This window comes from Microtus oregoni, unplaced genomic scaffold, assembly GCF_018167655.1.
Source record: "Microtus oregoni isolate MIOR12 unplaced genomic scaffold, Mior012 000012F_ref0000307, whole genome shotgun sequence".
Classification (NCBI taxonomy): Eukaryota; Metazoa; Chordata; class Mammalia; order Rodentia; family Cricetidae; genus Microtus; species Microtus oregoni.
Window position 1 is genome coordinate 49,362,415 of NW_024543071.1, and position 21,744 is coordinate 49,384,158.

The following is a 21,744-nucleotide window of genomic DNA, read 5'->3' on the forward strand; positions in this document are numbered from 1 at the left end:
GTGAATTTTTGTTTGTCCTAACCTCTATGTGCTTTGTTTTGAAACAATTTCTTTCAATGAAGCCTTGACTTGCCCCCAACTCTTCCAGATTTATCTTTCATTTGAGAGTTCAGGTGTTAGTCATTACACTGTGTACTTAAAATATTAATAGTCCTCTATTGATTTGAAACTTCCTGGGATTGAAAATTGGCAATGGTATTTATTTATGTATTATATACACAGTCTTCAGCCTCCATGTATGATTTATTTATTATGTACACAGTGTTCAGCCTCCATGTATGCCTGCAGGACAGAAGAGGGCACCAGATCTCATTACAGATGGTTGTGAGCCACCATGTGGTTGCTGGGAATTGAACTCAGGACCTCCAGAAGAGCAGTCAGTGCTCTTAACCTCTGAGCCAGCTCTCCAGCCCCATGGTTTTTATTTTTAATTAAAATTATTTTACTTTAATTAGTTTGTTTAAGACAGAATTTCTCGGTGTAGCGCTGGCTGTCCTAGACCTCACTCTGTAGAGCAGGTTGGCCTCGAACTCAGAGAGCTGTCCTGGGATGAAAGGTGTGCACAACCACCACCCAGCAAAAACTAGCAACTCAAAAATCCACAGTAATCATGCACTCTTTTATGGCAATGGCCCTAACTAAACTTTTTTCTTCATTGTTTTGTGTTCATTAATGTTTTGCCTGCATGTGTATGTGCACCACAGTGCCTGAGTACTGAACCCAGGTCTGTTAAGCCCTCTCTCCAGCCGGCTCTAGCATTTTTTAAGATACTCAGCGTCCTTTACTCAGCTACCAAGCTCCAGGATCTCATTTCGGGTGAGGTGGTAGCAGCAGGTGGTTTCCTTGTGAGTTCGAGGTCAGTGGTCTACATAATGAATTTCTACACAGGGAGTTCCAAGTCTGCTGGTTAGGGGAGTGCGACGGGTTTTTTGTTTGGTCTTTTTTGTTTTTTTCGAGACAAGGTTTCTCTGTGTAGCCTTAGCTGTCCTGGAACTCGCTCTGCAGACCAGGCAGATCTCAAACTCAAAGATCCACCTGTCTCTGCTTCCGGAGTGGTGAGATAAAAGGCCTGGGCCACCGCGCCACCACTGACCTGCTTCTGATGTTTTTTAAATCTATGATTTCAAGAGTCAAGAGTCTTGAAGAGCAGTGGCGTTGCACGCCTTTAATACCAGCACGGGGGAGGCAGAGGCAGGTGAGGTCAAGGCCAGCCTGGTCAACAGAGCAAGTTCCAGTAAAGGCTCCTAAACTGCACTGTGAAACCCCGTCTAGAAAAACAAAACAAACAACAAACAAAAAAATAATAATTTAAACGTTTCAACGGGGCCAGCACCGCTCTAGCCTGGAAGTTGCTCTATGGTTTTTCGGCTCCGCCCCGCCCCGGTCGCTCTAGCCGGCATGGGGAGCGGCGAGACGTCGCGGCTCCCTTCTAGGCTGCCGGAGGATGTAGAGGGCATCTCGTTGGTAGTGTGGTCGGCCATGAATATGGTTCGTAAAGCACTGGTGGTGGTTGCTTTGCTCGGCGCGGGTGCTGGCGTTGGCTCTACTCTGTTTGCCCTTGTAACCCCAGGAGAACTACAGAAGCAGGCAATGCTGCAGGTAGAAACACCCGGGCTCCCCGAGGTGGGTGTGCGTGGGAAGAGGCCATGTCTTCGGGCCCTGGCTGCAAACATCCTTCTTGCCCTTAGGAGTTTCCGGAACGGGACCCGCGGCGCAGGGAAGAAGCTGCCCGAACCAAGGAACTAGTGATGGCTACTCTGAAGAAAGCGGCAGCTACGGAGGAGAACGTGGCCTGGAGGAAGAACTGGACGGAAGCAGTTAGCGACGGCAGCAGGTCAGCGTGACACCAGAGCTTGCCTGCGGGACGTTCGAGGCGCCTTTCTCTGTGCGCGGGCGTGGAGTCCGGATTCAGGATAACACGACTCTAGCAGGCACAGGTAGCTGTCGTTGGTGGTCGCGTTTAACGTGCACATCGCGTGACAGGGACGAGATGGGGGTCGGATGTGTGGAACCAAAGGAACTAATAAATCCAGTCCATCCGTTAAGTGGATTCCGCAGCCGGATATTTAATGCCTAAAGAGCTGGGAGGGTCGGCACGGTGGGAGCAGAAGAGTAGCTGATTGCCACTCGTCCTGGGGAGTTCCAAGCCCAGTAGGTTTTCTGACTATTAAAAACAGGTCACATGAGCTAAGTTTGCTTCAACAACTGGCGGTAAAAGAAAAAAAAAAAAAAGACTTTCCTAATGTCTGTTTTGTGTGTCTATGTTGTAGAGCGAAAAATGAAAGTGCGGACGCGCTGCATATATGGAAGTCACAGAACAGTGTTTAACTTCGGTTAAAGTCTCTTTCCAGTCAGTGTTGCCCTGATTGTGCTGGAACTTGCTCTGCAGACCAGGCTGGCCTCACAGCTTCGCCTGCCTCTGCCTCCTCAGTGCTTGGGTTAAAAGTATGTACCTCCACTGCCAGGCCTTGTTAAGGCTCTGTAAGAGAAGCTGACTCAGTACTAAAACATCTGTGTCAGATCATTCTCAAGCATAGCTCAGTGACATACACCTATAATAACCACAGTACCCAGGAGGGTAAGAAGATAGTAGTTTCAAGACAAACCTGGGATACTACCTCAAAAGAAAAAGATTTTGGTTTAACTACATGATATTCTGAACTGAGTGTTTATCCTCAGCACTTGGGACAGAGGAGCAGGAAGATCTCTGCCAGGCCAGCTTGGTCTGCTTAATAAGTCCCAGACCGTCCGGGCTACAGTGTCGTTGAGAAGTGCAGCAGTGCATGGTGGCTGAGTCTCAGCACCTGGCGGCTTGAGCCAGAATTCTAACAAGCTCAAAGCCAGCCATGGCTATAAAGTGTTTCAGGCTGTCCTGGACTATAGTTGAGCTCCTGCCACGAAAATCCCGCTATTCCCCCCAACATGCAGCCTCTTGCTAAATGTAATGAGGGACGGTTGAAAGGGCTGTGGGTAAAAGCACCTTGAGCTAAGCCTAGGACCTAAATCTAATCCCTGGGACCCACATGGTGAATGAAGGAAAGTGACTGCTGGTTTCTTTTTTTTTTTTTTAAATATTTATTTGTTATGTATACAATATTCTGTGTGTATGTCTGCAGACCAGAAGAGGGCACCAGACCTCATTACAGATGGTTGTGAGCCACCATGTGGTTGCCGGGAATTGAACTCAGGACCTTTGGAAGAGCAGGCAATGCTCTTAACCACTGAGCCATCTCTCCAGCCCCGACTGCTGGTTTCTTATGACCTCTACATTTTCTGCCTCCACAGGCATACATGTAAATATATGGGTCTATGCCCCCAAAGTTGTTTATTATATGGTGGCACACAAAACCCAGGGCCATGGGCTTGTACCTGCAGAGATGAACCAGGCCACAAATCCTTTTTTGATTTGGTACTGAGGATTGAGCCCTAGCACCTTGGGTATGCTAGTACCCATCACTGAGCTCCACCTAGCCCATATACATATATAGGTGTGTGTGTGTAATGTTTAATCTTTTGGCATCTTGGGGGGCCCACTACCCAACTCCCAAATAAATCACACAGAGGCTTATTCTTTGTTATGAATTCCCTGCCTTACTTAGCTTGTTTCTTTTTTCTTTTTTTTTTTTTGATTTTTCGAGACAGGGTTTCTCCGTAGCTTTTTTGGTTCCTGTCCTGGAACTAACTTAGCTTGTTTCTTGACAGCATTTTTAAAGACAGGGTTTCTCTGTGTAGCTTTGGAGCCTGTCCTAGAACTCTCATAGTAGATCAGGGCAGCCTTGAATCCACCTGCCTCGGCTTCCTAACTGCTGGTATAAAGGTTTGTGGCACTACCACATTGCAGGAATTACAAGTTCACTACTTCCCTTTTAAAAGGGCTCTGCCCATCTCCCATCCCTGAGAGGCTGGTCTCCCCCCTTCCCTTAATAAAAACCCCTCCACAGTAACTGATGCATGGCGCTTTTCTTAAATTATGATAGTCTTGGGCTGTAGAGATGGCTCAGAGGTTAAGAGCATTGCCCGCTCTTCCAAAGGTTCTGAGTTCAGCAACCATATGGTGGCTCACAACCATCTGTAATGGGGTCTGGTACCCTCTTCTGGCCTGCAGGCATACACACAGACAGAATATTGCATACATAATAAATAAATAAAAATTATGATAGTCTTGCTATGTCATCCTGGGTTTGCCTGAACTAACCTCAGTTTTCCTTGCTCCCTAAGTGTTGGGATTATTATAGGCAATGATGATTTGGTCTTGGTCTTTTTTATGTTCATTGGTGTTTTGTCTGTGAGGACAAAACAGAAACCCTAGACTGGTGTTATAAACAGGTGTGAGCTGCCATGTGGGTGCTGGGGAACTGACCCCAATCCTCTCAAAGAGCAGCTAAGTGCTCTTAACCAGAGTCTTCTCTTAAGAGCAGAACATATACCTGCCATGAATCACATGGTGACCATTGCTGCTTGACAAAATTCCAGCTTTTCAACTTTATAGACCACACTTCTCCAGCACCTTTTTACTTTTATTTTTAATTATTCTCACTATGTATGCCTTTCCTTTTGGGAAATTTTGTATGGGCTTTGGTAAAGGATTAAAGTGTGTACAATGGGCAGGGTGGTGAACAAAAAAAAAATAAAAATAAACACCCCACAAACCCACTACTTTATATATAGCTAGTGTTTACGGGGCATGTACTATGCCAGGCAATGCTAAAGCATTAGATGTTTCACAATACAGGAAATAGATACTATTAGCCTATCACTGTTTCACAATACAGGAAATAGATACTATTAGCCTATCACACTAAGGGAGTGGCTTCAAGAAGTCAAGGCATATGATATACATGATAGTAAGGCCTTGGGATGGAGAGATGGCTCTGAGGTTAAGAGCACTGGCTGCTCTTCCAGAGCTACTGAGTTCAGTTCCCAGCAACCACATGGTGGCTCACAACCATCTGTAATGATCTGATGCCCTCTTCTGGCCTGCAAGTATACATGCAAGCAGAACACTGTATATGTAATAAATAAACAAATAAATCTTAAAAAAAAAATAATAGTAAAGCTTTTTTTTTTCTTTTGATATTTGAGAAAGGGTTTCTGTGTGTAGCCTTGGCTGTCCTGGAAGTGCTGGGTCTAAAGGCGTGTGCCACTACCGCCCAGCCCAGTAAGGATTTTAAACTCAAGCCCAGCATGATGACACACATCTTTTTTTTTTTTTTTTTGGTTTTTCGAGACAGGGTTTCTCTGTGGCTTTGGAGCCTGTCCTGGAACTAGCTCTGTAGACCAGGCTGGTCTCGAACTCACAGAGATCCGCCTACCTCTGCCTCCCGAGTGCTGGGATTAAAGGCGTGTGCCACCATCGCCCGGCTGATGACACACATCTTTAACCCCAAATTTGGAAACAAAGGCAAGGGATCTCTGAGTTTGAGGGCCAGCCTGGTCTATATAGTTCCAGGATAGCCAGAACTACATAATCTCTGTTTCAAAATAAACAGAAAATCCTTAAGTACCACTTTATGCTTACGAACAAGAGGTGCTGTGTAATGCACACACATACACCCCCAGCAAGTAATCAGTCCTAGAAAACTACTGCAAACTGGACAAAGGTCCTTCTTCAAATGCCTTCCCTTTATCTTCTCGTAGTGCCCTTTCTAGTCATTCAGGAAGGAGCCAGTCATATACAGAACTCAAAAGATCTATTTATTAGGAAGGAAATGTCAGTGCTTTATCAAAGATGAAGAGGTCAGGAAGGATTGATGGGATGGAAGACCCTCAACTGGGACACTTCTTGGCCACAATGAGGACAGCAGAAGGCACGAGTCCTAAAGATAGAAGAAAGAGTTTGAATTACAAGGATACTTCGCCTTAGGCCTTCAAATTTCTGGACACATACATACCATGTCCACTAATCCCCTTTCCTTTTCCTATCTCTACTGCCCCTCATTCCTTTAAGTCCTGACTCCTGGTCTCACATAACATACCCAGTTCCTGCAGAGGCCGCTCCATGTCAGCCTCAGAGAAAGCCCTTCTAGGGAAGCCACTGAGCAACTGCACAGGGTCCTGGTCCTGTCCAGGTTCTTCCCCACGGTGAAGCTCTACATAGAGCCTCACAGCTGCCAGCTGTTCCCGGGCCCGGAACGTTTGGGTCAGGGATGTCCCATCAGGCAGCCTAACCTAGAAGGCAAAAAGTACTATGAGCACTGAAACCGAGTGAGGACTAGGATATGGGGTGGCCTGTGCCTATAGCCCCAGCACTTAGGGGCACAGACAGATCTCTGAAGCTTCAAGACCAGCCTGGTTTACATAAAGTTCCAGGGCTGGAAGCAAGTAGAACAATTTCAAGATCAGCATCAGGTACAGGAGACCCTGTCTCTAAAAATAAAACAATGAATAAATAAATAGGTGAGGCCAGGTAATGACAATACCTATAATCATAGCACAGAGAAGAAATAGGAAGGAGGACCACCCAAAGTCTGAGGTCAGCTTGATCTTCACAGTGAACTCCAGGAGGTCTGTAGGGCTGTACAGCAAGACCCAGTTCCGAAAATAAAACAGTCTGGAATAGTGGCATATGCCTGTAATCCCAGCACTCAGGCAGAGAGGCAGCCTAGTCTACACATCAAGACCCTGTCTCATAACAAACTGGCTGGACAATGGTAGCTCATGCCCTGGGGAGGGGAGAGAGGGCAAAGACAGGTGGATATCTGGGAGTTTGAGGCTAGCCTAGTCTATAGCCAAGGCTGTTACACAGAGGAACCCTGTGTCAAAAAAAAAACAAAAAACAAAACAAAATAAAACCACACACATACAAACTGAAGTAACCAAGAAGAGGAAGGAGATCTCTTTGAGTTCAAGGCCAGCCTGGTCTATGGAATGAGTTCCAGGGCAGGCGATCTCTGATCTCTGTGAGTTCTAGGCCAGCCTGGTCTACAAGAGCTAGTGCCAGGACAGGCTCCAAAGCTACAGAGAAACCCTGTCTCAAAAAAAAAAAAAAAAAAAAAAAAAAAAAACCCACAGAAAAACCCTGTCTCAAAAAACCAAAACAAACAAAATCTAGGAAGTGCCATATTATATTATGAAAACAGCTATGTAATAAGTCTAATGAAAATATTATAAGAAAATTAAAGGGTAACTGCTGAGTAAGAATGAAGTATGGATTTAAATAAGACAGGCAGGTGAAATTCGATCGCTCCCAAGAGTAGAGGAGGTAGGATTTCAAAAGTCATGTACAAAGAAGGGAGTGATTTGGCAAATGGGACTTAAATGCAAATAGCTCTGTGCTGGGTACCTTATAGGCCAACACAGGGTTCCAGGAGCAAGACAGCCACCGGAACACATACCTGTATGCGACACTGGTCATACTCCCGCTTGGTAGGGGGCTCCTGGCTGGGAGAAGAAGGAACAGGACCTGGTTCTGTTGCTGGTGGTGATGACTGAGAACCCACACTACCATACTGGAAGACAAAATAGGAACACTAGCTCAGTGCTAGCACACCAGTCTAGCATGCATAAAGATTCAACCTGTGAACTGCCGTGTGACTACAGATCACCCTGAAATAAAAAAAAGAAAAAACCCACAACAAAACAACCCATCCAGGGCTGGAGAGATAGCTCAGAGGTTAAGAGCACCGACTGCTTTTCCAGAGATCCTGAGTTCAATTCCCAGCAACCACATGGTGGCTCACAGCCATCTATAATGAGATCTGGTGCCCTCTTCTGGCATGCAAGCATACATAATAAATAAATAAATCTAAAAAAAAAAAAAAAACCATCCAGGTTTGGTGGCTCACAATTTTAAGTTCTAGCACTTGGAAGGCTGAGGTGGAGAACAAGAAGTCTGAGATCAGTCTGGGCTACCGAGTAAAATATGTCTCAAACAAACAATCATGTATGCACAGGCTTTCTCTTAATGAAAAAGGAAATTAACCCACCTCCTCCATTGTACCCACAGATTTCTAGTCACCCACCTTCTTGGCTCTCTCTGCTTTGTCCCTTTCAATTTTTTCTCGGACCCTTTGTCTGAAATGTAGACAGGAAGAAAAGAAATCAGAGACGGACAGGGAAAATCTTGATTTCCTTCTCAACTATCACCCAACGCAACAAGCGTCCAGACCTGGCGGCTAATTCCTCAGCCTTTTCTCTCCTGCGCTCCTCGGCAGCACGGCGCATCTCATCTTCCTGCAGTTTCTGTCGTGCAGCTGACAGCTCCTGCCCTTGTCTCCTCCGCTGCTTTTCTCGTTCCAAAGCTTCTCGTTCCTCCCTTTCCTCACGTTCCCGTTGCTTCTGGGCCACAAGCTCCAACATTCTGTTTTGCAGAGAAGAAAAAGCTGAAGTTGGACATGGAGTGGGAAGTTTAAACAGAGAAATCAGAACGAAATAAGGGAACACATGTTCCAAGACACAGGAGAGAAAACAAACCATAACAACAAACAGGAGCCTAGGAGTATAGCTCAGTGATAGAGCACACACTTAGCACACAAGGGGGCCTTGTAGTTAAAAAAGAGAAAGAGGCAAATGAGAGCTAGGCACACACCTGTAATTCCAACACTTGCAAGGTACAGGTAAGAGAATCAGAATCTCAAGGTAATCTGTAGTCACATAGGAGTTTTAGACCAGCCTGAGCTACATCAGACTGTTTGTTTCCTTGTTTGTTTTTTTTTTTCCGAGACAGGGTTTCTCTACCTCCCGAGTGCTGGGATTAAAGGCACGTGACACCACCGCCTGGCTGTGTCCTTGTTTTTATTTTGTTTTCCAAAAACTGGTCAGGTTCTATGCTCAGATTTGTGTTTGCATTGAGAGGAAGGAAGCTGGCCCCATGACCCTTTGGAAAGTGAGTCTATGGACTAGATATGGTGGCCCATGCCTGTAACCCCAGCACTCAGAAGAATGTGGCTTTGAACTTAGCCTGGGATATATACACTGGGTTCCAGGACAGCCTGAAGTACACAGCTAGGACCCTGTCTCAAAAAACAACGCAGGGCCGGGCGGTGGTGGCGCACGCCTTTAATCCCAGCACTCGGGAGGCAGAGGCAGGCGGATCTCTGTGAGTTCGAGACCAGCCTGGTCTACAAGAGCTAGTTCCAGGACAGGCTCCAAAACCACAGAGAAACCCTGTCTCGAAAAACCAAAAAAAAAAAAAAAAAAAAAAAAACGCAGGGCACTGTGGTGAAGGCCTTTAATCCCAGCACTCTGGAGGCACAGGCAGGAGGATCAGTTCGTCTTGGGCTGACTCCAAAAGAAACATACACACAAAGTGAAATTGTCAGCTAGTTACCTCTTAGTCTGTTCTTGTCTTTCCTCTTCGGTCATAATGGGTTTGCTTTCTCCAGCAGCAGACCCAGATCCTACAAACAAGCAACCAGCATTATTACTTATAATAAAAACATTCCGGTTTTCTCAGGCCTCACTAGATGTCTAGAATCACAAGATGTCTCCCAGTCAGGACCTTCAGGGCCAACTTGCTCTGAAGACGTGGGTTCCCGTCCCAGGATATGGCCGAGGGGAGTCTCTAGCGGCTCGTCCACATCGGGGTCGTCTTCGTGCTCCATAAGCCTGGGCAGGGAAAGTCGGCTCGGGGTTAGCCTTGAGGCCGCCCTTCCCAGCAGCCCCCAAACCTCCGCCACCCGGGCAGGTCGCTCACCAGTCCATCGCAGCCTCGATGCCCTGGTTCCCTGTGAGGGCCAGAGCCTTCTCCCTGGGGGCAGAAACACGGAGAGTAGCGCCCACCAGCCATGGTGACAGTCAGGCCGGGCCCGGCCCGCGGCCCCCCACCACGGGCTGAGGGGAGGCTCCCTTACGCGCGTCCCCTGGGAAAGCCCATCTCGATGAGGCTCTCCAAAGCCGTCAGCTCCGCCATGGCGCCAGCCGCCGCTTCCGCGGGGACCTACGGTGACGAGAAGGAAGGCGGCGAGGGTCAGCCCGGGACGACTCCGCCCGCGACGCCGCCCTCCGGGCGCTCGCGAACTCACCGGGTTGGGGACCCGGAGGCGGGGGTGGGGGACACAGACGGCGGAGAGCGGAGGGGAAGCGGAAGTGCCCCGTCTGTTTGGGTCACGTGGGTACGGGTGGACGGGTGCCGGGAGGGCCAGACCAGGAGCGTTGGAGCGCTTGAGCCGGTTTGAGCGAGGGCTCAGCGGGTAGAAGAAGCACAAGCTGCCAGACTTGACTATATTAGTTCAATTCCCATGACCCACGCGGTGGAGGAAAGAGAAAGAAGATTTCTGTTAGTAGTTCCCTGACCTAGACAAGCCAGTGGTGGCATTCATAATAAGCAATAAATAAATTAATGCATGTCATCAATTTTTTTGTCTTTTTTGTTTGTTTGTTTTGTTTTTGTTTTTCGAGACAGGGTTTCTCTGCATAGTTCTGGCTGTCCTGGTACTCGCTCTGTAGATTGATGGGATTCTAGCCAGTCCAAGCTTGGCGAACACGGCTCTTACAGGCCTTGTCCTCTTCCCCCTTTTCCTCTGCGTTGCAAAATTAGATTACATTCCTAAAGCTAGCCGTCAAGGTCTATTCCTTTATTTGGCTACTTCCTCCTCCTGAGGCTAACTACCTACCAGTGTCTAGCTGTCCGAGTATCCTGCAATCAAAGCCTCCTAATTAACACACCCAATTAAAATTAAGCTCTTCCTAACAGAGGGTTTCCCATTCGATCTTTATAAACTGCTATTTCCCTTTCTATCCAGAGGCAGTCCTTTGTCCTCCCCTCTGGGGACTAATACCTCTTTCCCCCTCTCCCTTGTCTCCCCCCCCCCTTCCCTCTATCTGCAATGTTTGTCCTTTATTCCCCCCCCCCCTCCTCTGGGGCAAATAAATTTTTGTGCTGAGAACTTGGTCTTGTGGTGGCCTGAGCTGAAAAACCGGTCCAGTTGTAGACTGGTCTCAAACTTTGAGGTCTGCCTGCCTCTACCTCCCAAGTGCTGGGACTAAAGGACTATGATACTACCATCTGCTGCTGCTGTCCTTTTCCCTGTTTCCATTTTTACTCTTTCTTTCTTTCTTTCTTTCTTTCTTTCTTTCTTTCTTTCACTGTGTACCTCTGGCTGTCCTGGAACTCAGAAAGACCAGGCCTACCTCAGGCTCATAGAAATCAGCTTGCCTGTGCTTCCTGAGTGTGCAGGGATTAGAGGAGTGTGACACCACACCAGGCAGTGACATATGTAATTTTAAAAGAAGAAATCAGAGCTGGGTGGTGGTGGCACACACTGTTAATCCCAGCACATGGGAGGCAGAGACAGGTGGATTTCTATAAATTTGAGGCCAGCCTGGTCTACAAAGTGAGTTCTAGGACAAGCCAGGACTGTTTCACAGAGAAACCTTGTCTCAAAAAATTAAAAAGAAAGAAAGAAGTTGGGAGGAGGATGACCCTATGCATGTTGTTAGGAAGTTATTTACCAAGAGTCCTTCTCAGACTCTTGGAGGGATCTTGCCGCCCTCCACCCAGTTGCCAAAGGGATCTTTTTTTTTTTTTTCCGAGACAGGGTTTCTTTTTTTTTTTAAATATTTATTTATTTATTTATTATGTATACAATATTCCATCTGTGTGTATGTCTGCAGGCCAGAAGAGGGCACCAGATCTCATTATAGATGGTTGTGAGCCACCATGTTGCCGGGAATTGAACTCAGGACCTTTGGAAGAGCAGGCAATGCTCTTAACCGCTGAGCCATCTCTCCAGCCCCGACAGGGTTTCTCTGTAGCTTTGGAGCCTGTCCCGGAACTAGCTCTTGTAGACCAGGCTGGTTTCAAACTCACAGAGATCCGCCTGCCTCTGCCTCCCGAGTGCTGGGATTAAAGGCGTGCGCCACCACCGCCTGGCTTTGCCAAAGGGATCTTGACACACAGTTGTTCAAGAGCTGCATCTACAAAGCTCTGGGCTAGACAGTGTGAATGTTCATGTTGCTGTTCATTTCTTATCTGACCACACTAGGGTAACCTGTCCATAGCATAAAACAGGCTCTGCCCTTTGAGTTTGCAGGACCAGTTTTCTGCCTGAGATGTTCAATGTTCTGCCTTATCCTCTCCTTAGGTAGCTCTACAGCATCTCTCTCTCTCTCTCTCTCTCTCTCTCTCTCTCTCTCTCTCTCTCTCTGGTCTCACTGTATAGCTCATTATGAGAGGCCCAGGACCCCACAGATTCAGTGAGTCCATAGCCCTAGCACAACCCAGAGCAGCCTGAAAATGGGACCAGAGTCAGGGAAAGAGACAATATGTCCCCAAACCTAAGTTGGAGAGAAGCCTCCGGACCCTGAAACTAGGACCAAAAGAACACACTAGATCCCTAGATTCAGGACATGCCAAAGACATTTTCCTTGGTCCCCAAATTAGAGTCCAAAAGGTAAAAAGAACCAGAAAAAGAAACACAGTTTGGCCACAGAAACAGAGTCATTTCCACTTCTGATTCAAAATCAGCCAATCCCTAATCAGAGAAAACGGACCAATCAGAGCCTCAGGCAGTTACTGGCAGTTGGAAATTGTCCTCAGGTATGAAAAGCTCCCCGCCCCCCCCCCCCCCCCCATCAGAGAGCAGCCAATTCCAAGCCTGGAAGCCTGAAATTTCCCCTTTTGCCACTAGGGGGCAGCCAATCACAAGTCCTGAGGCCTGGAATTCCCAGAGCCTCTATCCCTATATAAACCCTGCTGTTCTGGGTTCCTCTCCTGCCGTCCCCATTGGTGCCGCTGCTGCTGTGCTTCAGATGGCTCGAGGGACAGGCGGTAACTCAGGAATAAAGACTCTGTTTTTACATTGGAGTAGGTCTCGTGGTGGTGATTTGGGTTCCGGAATTTGGGTATAACAATCATATAGCCAGGTTGGTCTGGAACCCATAGATCTGCCTCTGGCTGCCTCCCAATCATTAAGCTTTAGAAGCGTAGATCACTACTACACTTGGTTTTAGTTTCACTTTTAAATTGTACTTATTTATTGACATTATTTTTTTTTTTTTTACAGGGTTTCTCTGAAGTCCTGACTCTTTCCTGGTCCTTTATCTGTAGACCAGGCTGGCCTCAAACACCCAGAAAGAGATTGCCTGCCTCTGCCTCCCAAGTGCTGGGATTAACCACGTGCACCACCACTGCCAGGCTTGATAGGTACATTAAATTTTTTTTTTTTTAGATTTATTTTACGTGTATGTTTTGCCTGCATGCCTACAGATTTCTGCAGCTGGTTTGATTCCAGAGTGCTAACACCTCGCTGTGATCTGCCTCTTGTGACTGCTACCTTGCCTCCCAACACCTGCACATATGTATGTGTTCCACACGCCTGCCTGGTGCCCAGGGAAAGCACAACAGCACAAGAGCACCTCGTGGGTGCTGGAAACTGAACTAGGGTCGTCTGCACCACTACGCCATCTCTCCAGCCCCCAGACAGGTTCCTGTAGCCCAGACAATGGAGTGTATCTGTTCTGTTGTTGTGCCATTCCTTCACTGACAGGAGAACCCCTGTTCAGCATCCAGCGTAGACTGATCAGCAGAAGCTCTCTGGGAATCCTCAAGACGCCCAGCTTTGTGGGCTGAGCATCTCCTGATTCCCATTGCTGGGCTACCTGACTGCATCCTATAAACCAACCTAACACCCACCCTGTCCTAGGCTATCTATATCTATATCTATATCTATCTCTATCTCTATCTCTATCTCTATCTCTATCTATATCTATATCTATATCTGTCTATATATATTTCAGTTCTAGAGGACCCTGTCTAGTACAGGCTCTAACCTGTCTAATTTTTAAAAAATATTATGTGGTCTTTATCTTAATTAGATATATACATTTCATTTTATGTGTTTTGCCTGCATGAACTTAAATGCACCATGTGCAAACTTGTGCCCTCACTGGCCAGAAAAGGGAAGGGCATCAGATCCCATGGAACTAGAGTCTCAGGTGGATGTGAACCCCCATGTGGGTGCTTGGAATTGAACCCACGTCCTCTGTAAGAGCCACATACGCTCTTAACCACTGAGCCATCTCTTCAGCCCCTGTTCTACCTGAAATTACCTATCACGAGTGGGAAGGAAACATGGAACATGCAACAAACCCCTTTAGGAGTTTATTAGAGGGGGACGTGTACAGGCCTGGTGAGGTCGGTGTGCAGGGAGAAAGAGAGGGAGCTGAAGATGGCAGTCCAGCTTTAAAGGCTGCCTAGCACATGCGCACAGGGGATGATGTGGCTACGCCATATGCAGATGACAGAACTCACGCATGCAAGCAAGGGCTCACACGTAGGTGATGCAACCATGCTGAACGTGGGTCACGCCTGAGGGCACGTCTGCACAAGCGTGGCCCTGGAACCCAGAAGTGTCAACCATGTTGTGGCTGAATCATGACATTCCACTCTTTGGTTTATTATAAAATTTGGGGAGTTTGGGGGTCTTTAACGCATGGGAATGGGGTGTCATAAAGTCTCTTGTGACTGCTTTTTGCTGATTTTGTGGGCGTCATTGAGTTGAGATGCTTGACCACATCTTAGGGTGGCTGATTACTATTGTGTTTTTTCCAGACTCTGTGGAATTGGTTGGCTGGCAGCTTTGACCCCAGAAGATGCTAGAAAGGCAGAAAATTATGTCTGGAAAAAAAATTTAGATCCTGATGATTAAGGGAGGAGAGTCCCAAGATGGATGATAGAGGGGGGTTTCTTTTGGGGGGTGTAGGAGGGAATTTCCCAGGGGATCCAAGACCAGGAATGATAAGGGAAGAATTAAAGGATATTTATTCTGGGCAAGTCCGGTCCATTAGATAGGTCCAATTGGTTCCCTGGAGCTTATGAAAAATGTTTGACAAGAAATAAATTTTAGACATATTAAAAGCTTATGATTACAATGCTACCATGTTGGAATAGAAGACAGGGAGGAGGGAGGAAAAGAAGGGGGATTTTCTAGAAAGGGGAATTATTAGACCCCCTCAGTGTTTTACCTGAAGCTGCCTCAATTCCTTTAACCTGTTGTGCCTAACCTCCTGCCTTTTTATTATAAAGAAGAGATGGGAATGTAATGGTCTGTCCTGTCCCTTTAAGAGACAAGCCATGGGCTGGAGAGATGGCTCAGCGGTTAAGAGCACTTACTGCTCTTCCAAAGGTCCTGAGTTCAATTCCCAGCAACCACATGGTGGCTCACAACCATCTGTAATGAGGTCTGGTGCCCTCTTCTGGCCTGCAGGTATACACACAGACAGAATATTGTATACATAATAAAGTAAATAAATGTTAAAAAAAAAAAGAGACAAGCCACACCCACTCCCTCCCCTATCCACTGCTGAGGCAAGCTGATCATTAGCTTCCAGCCTGAGTCCCTTCCTTTATGTCTCTCTCTCAAAGAGGCAGCTTCTACCTCGCTCCCTTCTTTCCACTTCTCCCCTTCCCCTCACTCCTCTCTCTCTGCCTCTCTGCTCTTCTCCCTTCTCCCCTACACCCTCCATAGCCCACTAAATAAATATCCAACTTCACTCTGCATGGCATGTCTATCTGTCTTGGTCTCTCACCCACCATGCAGTTCCCTGCCTGGGACTCGGCTGCCTTCGTGGCCCGCTGTGGTCTTGGGACCCACTGCCCACTGCAGCTACTCCAGGACCTGCAGCATTTTATTTTTACCATAACATTGGTGCACCAATGAAATTATTGTCTGTGAGTGAGAAGGAAATACAGAACATGCAACAAACCTGCTTAGGTGTTTATTGTGTGTGGGGTGTACAGGCCTGATGAGGTCAGTGTGCCTGAGGGGGCGTGTACAGGCCTGGTGAGGTCGGTGTGCCTAGGGGGGGATGTACAGGCCTGGTGAGGTCGGTGTGCCTAGGGGGGAATGTACAGGCCTGGTGAGGTTGGTGTGCCTTGGGGGGGCGTGTACAGGCCTGGTGAGGTTGGTGTGCCTGGGGGGGGTCTACAGGCCTGGTGAGGTCGGTGTGCCTGGGGGGGGTCTACAGGCCTGGTGAGGTCGGTGTGCCTAGGGGGGGATGTACAGGCCTGGTGAGGTCGGTGTGCCTAGGGGGGGATGTACAGTCCTGGTGAGGTCGGTGTGCCTAGGGGGGGATGTACAGGCCTGGTGAGGTCGGTGTGCCTAGGGGGGGATGTACAGGCCTGGTGAGGTCGGTGTGCCTAGGGGGGGATGTACAGGCCTGGTGAGGTCAGTGTGCCTGAGGGGGCGTGTACAGGCCTGGTGAGGTCGGTGTGCCTAGGGGGGGATGTACAGGCCTGGTGAGGTCGGTGTGCCTTGGGGGGGGTCTACAGGCCTGGTGAGGTTGGTGTGCCTTGGGGGGGCGTGTACAGGCCTGGTGAGGTCGGTGTGCCTGGGGGGGGGGGTCTACAGGCCTGGTGAGGTCGGTGTGCCTAGGGGGTGTCTACAGGCCTGGTGAGGTCAGTGTGCCTAGGGGGGGATGTACAGGCCTGGTGAGGTTGGTGTGCCTGGGGGGGGGGTCTACAGGCCTGGTAAGGTCGGTGTGCCTGGGGGGGATGTACAGGCCTGGTGAGGTCAGTGTGCCTGAGGGGGCGTGTACAGGTCTGGTGAGGTCAGTGTGCCTGAGGGGGGTCTACAGGCCTGGTGAGGTCGTGTGCAGAGAGAAAGGGAAAGCTGAAGATGGCTCGTCCAGATTTTAAAGGCTGCCTAGCACATGCGCCCAGGGGACTGACATGGCTATGTCATACGCAGATGACAGGGCTCACGCAGCTGTGTCATACATAGGTGATGCAACCATGCTGCACATGGGTCACACCTGAGGGCTTGTCCTCACATGTGTGGCCCTGGAACCCGGAAGTGTCTGTGGCTGGGTCACAGCACTACCCATCTTTAAAGCTGATGGTCTTCCCTGTCAGAAGAAAGGCAGCATAGCACAGTGATACAGTGAACACACAGGCCCTACCTTTGTGAGCTTAGATAGGTTATCTCTTTATGACTGTTTCCTATGGCTAATAGTAACTCTATCATAGAGATTCTGATGAATAAGTATGAATTAATATTATGAAAATCTCTAGTGCATATGTTATCAGTATCAGTAACGACTGTTATTAATAGACTACCTCCTCATAAACACTTGTGTCCAGGGCTGTAACTGAGCCAGGCAAATGTCCAAGATTTGGAGGCCAACCTAATCTACACAACAAGTTCCAGGCCAGTTAGGGCTACACAGTGAGAAGGTAGGAAGGAAGGAACTTACTCATGACAAAAATAAAGAAATTGCTATTAACCAGGATGGTGGCTAACACCTATAATCCCAGCACTCTGGGAACGACACAGGCAGAAGTATATCAGAGTGCTGTGATGAAAGGCTTACACTATCAGGCCATGCTGATCTTAACGCTTTTCTCCCCATTCCTACGGCTGAAGTTCCAACTGTAGCAGAGTCCGTGATACCTTCCCCTACCAACAGAGGGTGTAGGACAGGGATGGCTTGCCACTCATCAGGAAGTCCAGGATCTAGATTTAAAGGGGCCTTGTCCTCTTCTCCACTGTATGGGGTATGACAAACCCGAGGGTACAAAGAAGTGTGGTCTCCTTCATTGCCAACAGTTCAGAAGAGGCAAGGAAGCAGGCAGTCTCAGGGGCCTGGAAATGCAGTTGGACATCATTTCTAGGGTTAATCTTCTGTGTGTCACTCAGGAATCTGCATAGGGGGAACTATTTTGGGGACATTAAACATGGACCCTTCCCTTGGAGGGTATGTGTAGGCTTGTTCATTGTTATGAAGTGGAACCTGTTTGATTAGCTCCAATCCCAACATAATGTGGGGGTTTTGGGGTCTAGGCCCAGCCGATAGTCCTGACCCATGTGTGAACAAGATTTTTGAATCTAATCTCCTTACCAATAACCCCTTAAATAATGACAAATATCCATAACCCACTGAATGGCTAAAAAACACCCCTCCCCACCTTTTGGGAATGTGGGTGTTATGTTTTCTACATTGCTTCCTGCTGTTTGTGGGACAAAGGAATCTCAGGGGACCCTGAGAAAAATGAGATAATGGTCAAGTTCTGGGAGATCTGGCTGTAACATTTGCTGCCAATCTCTGTGTAACGGGAAACCAAAGAGCTTATCTGAAGTCTCGGCTGGAGTAGTACATGAGACTGGACCATCTCAGCTAGCCACCTTGAAGTTATTATGAGTAGTTTGTAGTTCAAAGTTGATCTTTGGGTAGTGTTTGCGAGCTTTAGTGGCGTTACCACAGTCCAGGTGGAATAATTGTTGTGGGACCCCATCATCCTTTTGGAGACTTCGAAGGTTGCTGTTAGTGTGTTGCTGAGTTTTCCGTACTGCCCAGATCCCGCAGTCGTTAAATCCCAAAGAAATCACACAGAGGTCTACATTAATTATAAACTGATTGGCCTAGTATCTCAGGCTTCTTTTTTTTTTTTTTTTTTTAAAAAATATTTATTTATTATGTATACAATATTCTGTCTGTGCATGTCTGCAGGCCAGAAGAGGGCATCAGACCTCTTTAGAGATGGTTGTGAGCCACCATGTGGTTGCCGGGAATTGAACTCAGGACCTTTGGAAGAGCAGGCAATGCTCTTAACCACTGAGCCATCTCTCCAGCCCCCTCAGGCTTCTTATTAACTCTCACAACTTAAGCCGGGCGGTGGTGGCGCACGCCTTTAATCCCAGCACTTGGGAGGCAGAGGCAGGCGGATCTCTGTGAGTTCGAGACCAGCCTGGTCTACAAGAGCTAGTTCCAGGACAGGCTCCAAAACCACAGAGAAACCCTGTCTCGAAAAAAAAAAAAAAAACAACAACAACAACAAAAACAAAAAACTCTCACAACTTATATTAGTCCATCACATCTTGAGTCCTCTACATCTGGGTCATAACTGCAGGCTGAAACTTCCCTCTTTCCAGAATTCTCATTGCCCCGCCTCTACTTGCTGCTTAGTTGTCCTGCCTACACTTCCTGCCTGGCTACTGGCCAATCAGCGTTTTATTAAAAAATAATACAAGTGACAAGATAAAAGACCATTGTCCCACAGCATTAGAGATAGCCTGTCAAGTCACACGAGTGACCAGGCCCCTCCCCTGAGGACCTCTAAGTGCCAGGTTCCACCCAAAGAATGCTTTAACTGCCCTAACTAAACCCTGCCCCCACTCTACAGAGTAAAAAGGCTATTCTCTGGACATGAAATTCCACCAATCTCTACCCTGGAAAGCTCCAACCGCTTCCCAAGAAGCTCTATATAAGCTACCTAGCCTGTTCAGATTGCTGCTGTTTCTTGCTTGAACAGAGGCAGCCACCTCCTTGGTTTTCCCTCTCAACAAATCTCTTGTGTAAGGTTTGTTGTGTGGCCGGGCGGTGGTGGCGCACACTTTTACTCCCAGCAGAGGCAGGCGGATCTCTGTGAGTTTGAGGCCAGCCTGGTCTACAAGAACCAATTCCAGGACAGGCTCCAAAACTACAGAGAAACTCGGGGAGGGGGGAAGGTTTGTTGTGTGCTATGACTTTGTGGTATTCCCGGCTGCCAGGATACCTTTTTTTTTTTTTGGTTTTTCGAGACAGGGTTTCTCTGTGGTTTTGGCGCCTGTCCTGGCACTAGCTCTTGTAGACCAGGCTGGCCTCGAACTCACAGAGATCCGCCTGCCTCTGCCTCCCAAGTGCTGGGATTAAAGGCGTGCGCCACCACCGCCCGGCCAGGATACCTTTTGAACTGTAACGCTTACATTTGGTGGCATGGTTTGGATGGCCTCTCTTAGTTCCTTTCCCCTCATGGTCTGGGCTGCACTGGGGCCCTGCCCTTCATCTCCAGTCTACCCCCAACAGACTCACCTTCTGACTCAGTGATCACTCAGCACCCCATCCAACAGCAGCAATTAGGTAAGTTTCCCCTTTGGTCTGTGTAAAGGTTTCCCTGAGTCTGAGGAAGTGACTGTTGAGTGTCCAGCACCACTCTACTCTTGGGGGTGGATGTACCCCCAGCTATGGTCTTTAAGGCTACAGCTGGCCTTCTTCACCTGACTCCATCCACCCACCCTTATAGCTGCAATCCTGCAGCTTCCTTAGCCAAACCAGGCTGCAGCACCCCTTCCTGCCCTCTTCTCCCACCTTCCCCCTGAATCTGCCCATAATCCTTTGGTCCTTCATGGTTTTTATGACTCCCTCCCCCCAGTTCCCTGACCCTTTCCTGTGGATGAGACTCTTCCTAGAGCTGAGTTTTTATTCTTGCCTTCTCGCCTCTATGAAAGCCCTGGTACCAGGCACCGAGAGTCACTTAGCTGGCTTAGCCAGGCTAACTAACCCCTGACTATATGGAAAGGGCCAACCAAAGAAACACACCCTGACCAGAGCCAAAGAAACACACTTTGGTCCTAGAATCAGAGCCAGTGAAAGAAATATGCCCTGGCTCTGAAACCAGAGTCAAAAGGCTGAAAAGGGCCAGAGAAAGAAACACACTTTGGCTCTGAAACCAGAAATAAATCTGCCCCTAGCCAACTAAACAGAAAACAAACTAATCCCTGTGCAGGGAAACAAACCAAAATCTTTTTCTTGAAAAAACTCTACCCCTAAGAAGCCATAAATAAGCCCTGCACTTGTTCTGTTTGCTGCTGCCTTGTTCTACTCTGGCTGAAACAGCCACTCTCCTGGATTCTTCCCTCCCAATAAATCTCTTGAATGAGGTTTGGGTGAGACATTCCTTCTCCAGATAGGAGCACAGGAGAGAAGTAACAACTTTTTTGCTGGAGTGGAACAGAGCCAGGCAATAACACACTTTCGCTGGGGAAACCTTCCCCTAGCCAAGCTGTTGATACACTCATAAGGTGGGCTGTGCATGGGTAGGGGGACCTGAACGGAATTGGAACAACTGGGGAAACCCTCCCCCGCCCAGACAGAGCTGTTACATTGTTAAAATCTTTCCCTGGAGCAGAGCTGTAAACTGCTATTCTTACAGTGACCTGTGGTATTTCTTGGCTCCAGATTGGACTTGTAAAACTATTGTGTAAACTTCTTGTATCTCAAGATTTATAAACATATTGGGTCTGATTAAAACCCTGTAAAATCCATAACAAAAGGTTTAATTTAAAACTCAACACTAGGAATGATAGTCGAAAATCTATACATAGGTAAACTAGCTGGGTGGTGGTGGTGCACGTCTTTAATCCCAGCACCCAGGAGGCAGAGGCAGGAGGATCTCTGTGAGTTTGAGGCCAGCCTGGTCTACAAGAGCTAGTTCCAGGACAGGCTCCAAAGCTACAGAGAAACCCTGTTTCAACAAACAAAACTAAACAAACAAGCTTAGGGAAACATACTTAAAGGAAACATGTGATTCGCTGCCACCTTAGCTGCTGTTTCCCCACTGGGATGGAGGTAGCCACCTGGCTGACAGTCATTTTTCTTGGGTTGGGAAGGTGGACTTTGCCATGTGGCCTCACTCCATCATGATAAAGTGACCACACGACATAAGTCAATCAAGGAAAAACAATTCCAACCTGTGGGGCCCAAACCAGACGGTTCTTCCACTGTTTTCAGTCACACTAACAAGCCTCAGCCACGGTCCCTGCTCTTCCCCTCCAGCCTCTCTGGTTTCTCTTTCTTCTTTCTCAGGCACAGGCTGCCCACCCAGTCAGGGCTGAGGCAGTCCCTGAACAAGACTCTGAATGAAATTACCATATCCCCAGGGAGCATCCTTGCTAGGGATCAGGTTGCAACTTGCCTCTGGGTTGGCCACCCTTAAAGAGGTAAATTATGAAAAAAATCCAAGAGGTCACCCAGGACAAACACAATGGCCCATCTCACTTTCTAGGCTGCCTCACAAAGGCTCTTACAATATTCCAGTCTGCATCCTGA

General features: G+C 47.9%; 2 protein-coding genes across 3 annotated transcripts; one reads left to right on the plus strand and one right to left on the minus strand.

Annotated features, from left to right (window-relative positions):
• The first annotated feature begins 1,419 nt into the window (after nt 1-1,419).
• On the plus strand, nt 1,420-4,971 carry LOC121454808 (ubiquinol-cytochrome-c reductase complex assembly factor 3). 2 transcript variants are annotated; one of them, XR_005975329.1, is made up of 3 exons: nt 1,420-1,599; nt 1,689-1,937; nt 2,271-4,971. XR_005975329.1 is itself a non-coding variant. In XM_041662228.1 (2 exons), the coding sequence occupies exons 1-2, from the start codon at nt 1,480-1,482 to the stop codon at nt 1,842-1,844; spliced, it is 276 nt and encodes a 91-aa protein (XP_041518162.1). In that variant the 5' UTR covers nt 1,420-1,479; the 3' UTR covers nt 1,845-2,252. The 2 variants fall into 2 exon arrangements, 1 of the variants encoding a protein (XP_041518162.1); XM_041662228.1 differs by lacking the exon at nt 2,271-4,971 and having other exon boundaries at nt 1,689-2,252.
• A 702-nt stretch (nt 4,972-5,673) lies between these two features.
• Nucleotides 5,674-10,029, minus strand: Ubxn1 (UBX domain protein 1). Its single transcript, XM_041661514.1, has 10 exons — nt 9,963-10,029; nt 9,792-9,877; nt 9,635-9,688; nt 9,440-9,546; nt 9,269-9,338; nt 8,108-8,299; nt 7,962-8,013; nt 7,335-7,448; nt 5,976-6,168; nt 5,674-5,816 (listed from the first exon to the last, which is right to left on the minus strand). The coding sequence occupies exons 2-10, from the start codon at nt 9,848-9,850 to the stop codon at nt 5,767-5,769; spliced, it is 891 nt and encodes a 296-aa protein (XP_041517448.1). The 5' UTR covers nt 9,851-9,877; nt 9,963-10,029; the 3' UTR covers nt 5,674-5,766.
• Nucleotides 10,030-21,744: the final 11,715 nt, after the last annotated feature.

What these genes read in the sequence shown, in the direction of transcription:
- LOC121454808 (XM_041662228.1), top strand. Translation starts at nt 1,480, where the DNA reads ATGAATATGGTTCGTAAAGCACTGGTGGTGGTTGCTTTGCTCGGCGCG. An exon ending in AGAAGCAGGCAATGCTGCAG is followed by an intron (nt 1,600 to 1,688) that starts GTAGAAACACCC and finishes TCTTGCCCTTAG; the next exon opens with GAGTTTCCGGAACGGGACCC.
- Ubxn1 (XM_041661514.1), bottom strand. Translation starts at nt 9,850, where the DNA reads ATGGCGGAGCTGACGGCTTTGGAGAGCCTCATCGAGATGGGCTTTCCC. An exon ending in AGACAAGAACAGACTAAGAG is followed by an intron (nt 8,300 to 9,268) that starts GTAACTAGCTGA and finishes TCTGCAAAACAG; the next exon opens with AATGTTGGAGCTTGTGGCCC. An exon ending in AAGCAGAGAGAGCCAAGAAG is followed by an intron (nt 7,449 to 7,961) that starts GTGGGTGACTAG and finishes TTTGTCTTCCAG; the next exon opens with TATGGTAGTGTGGGTTCTCA.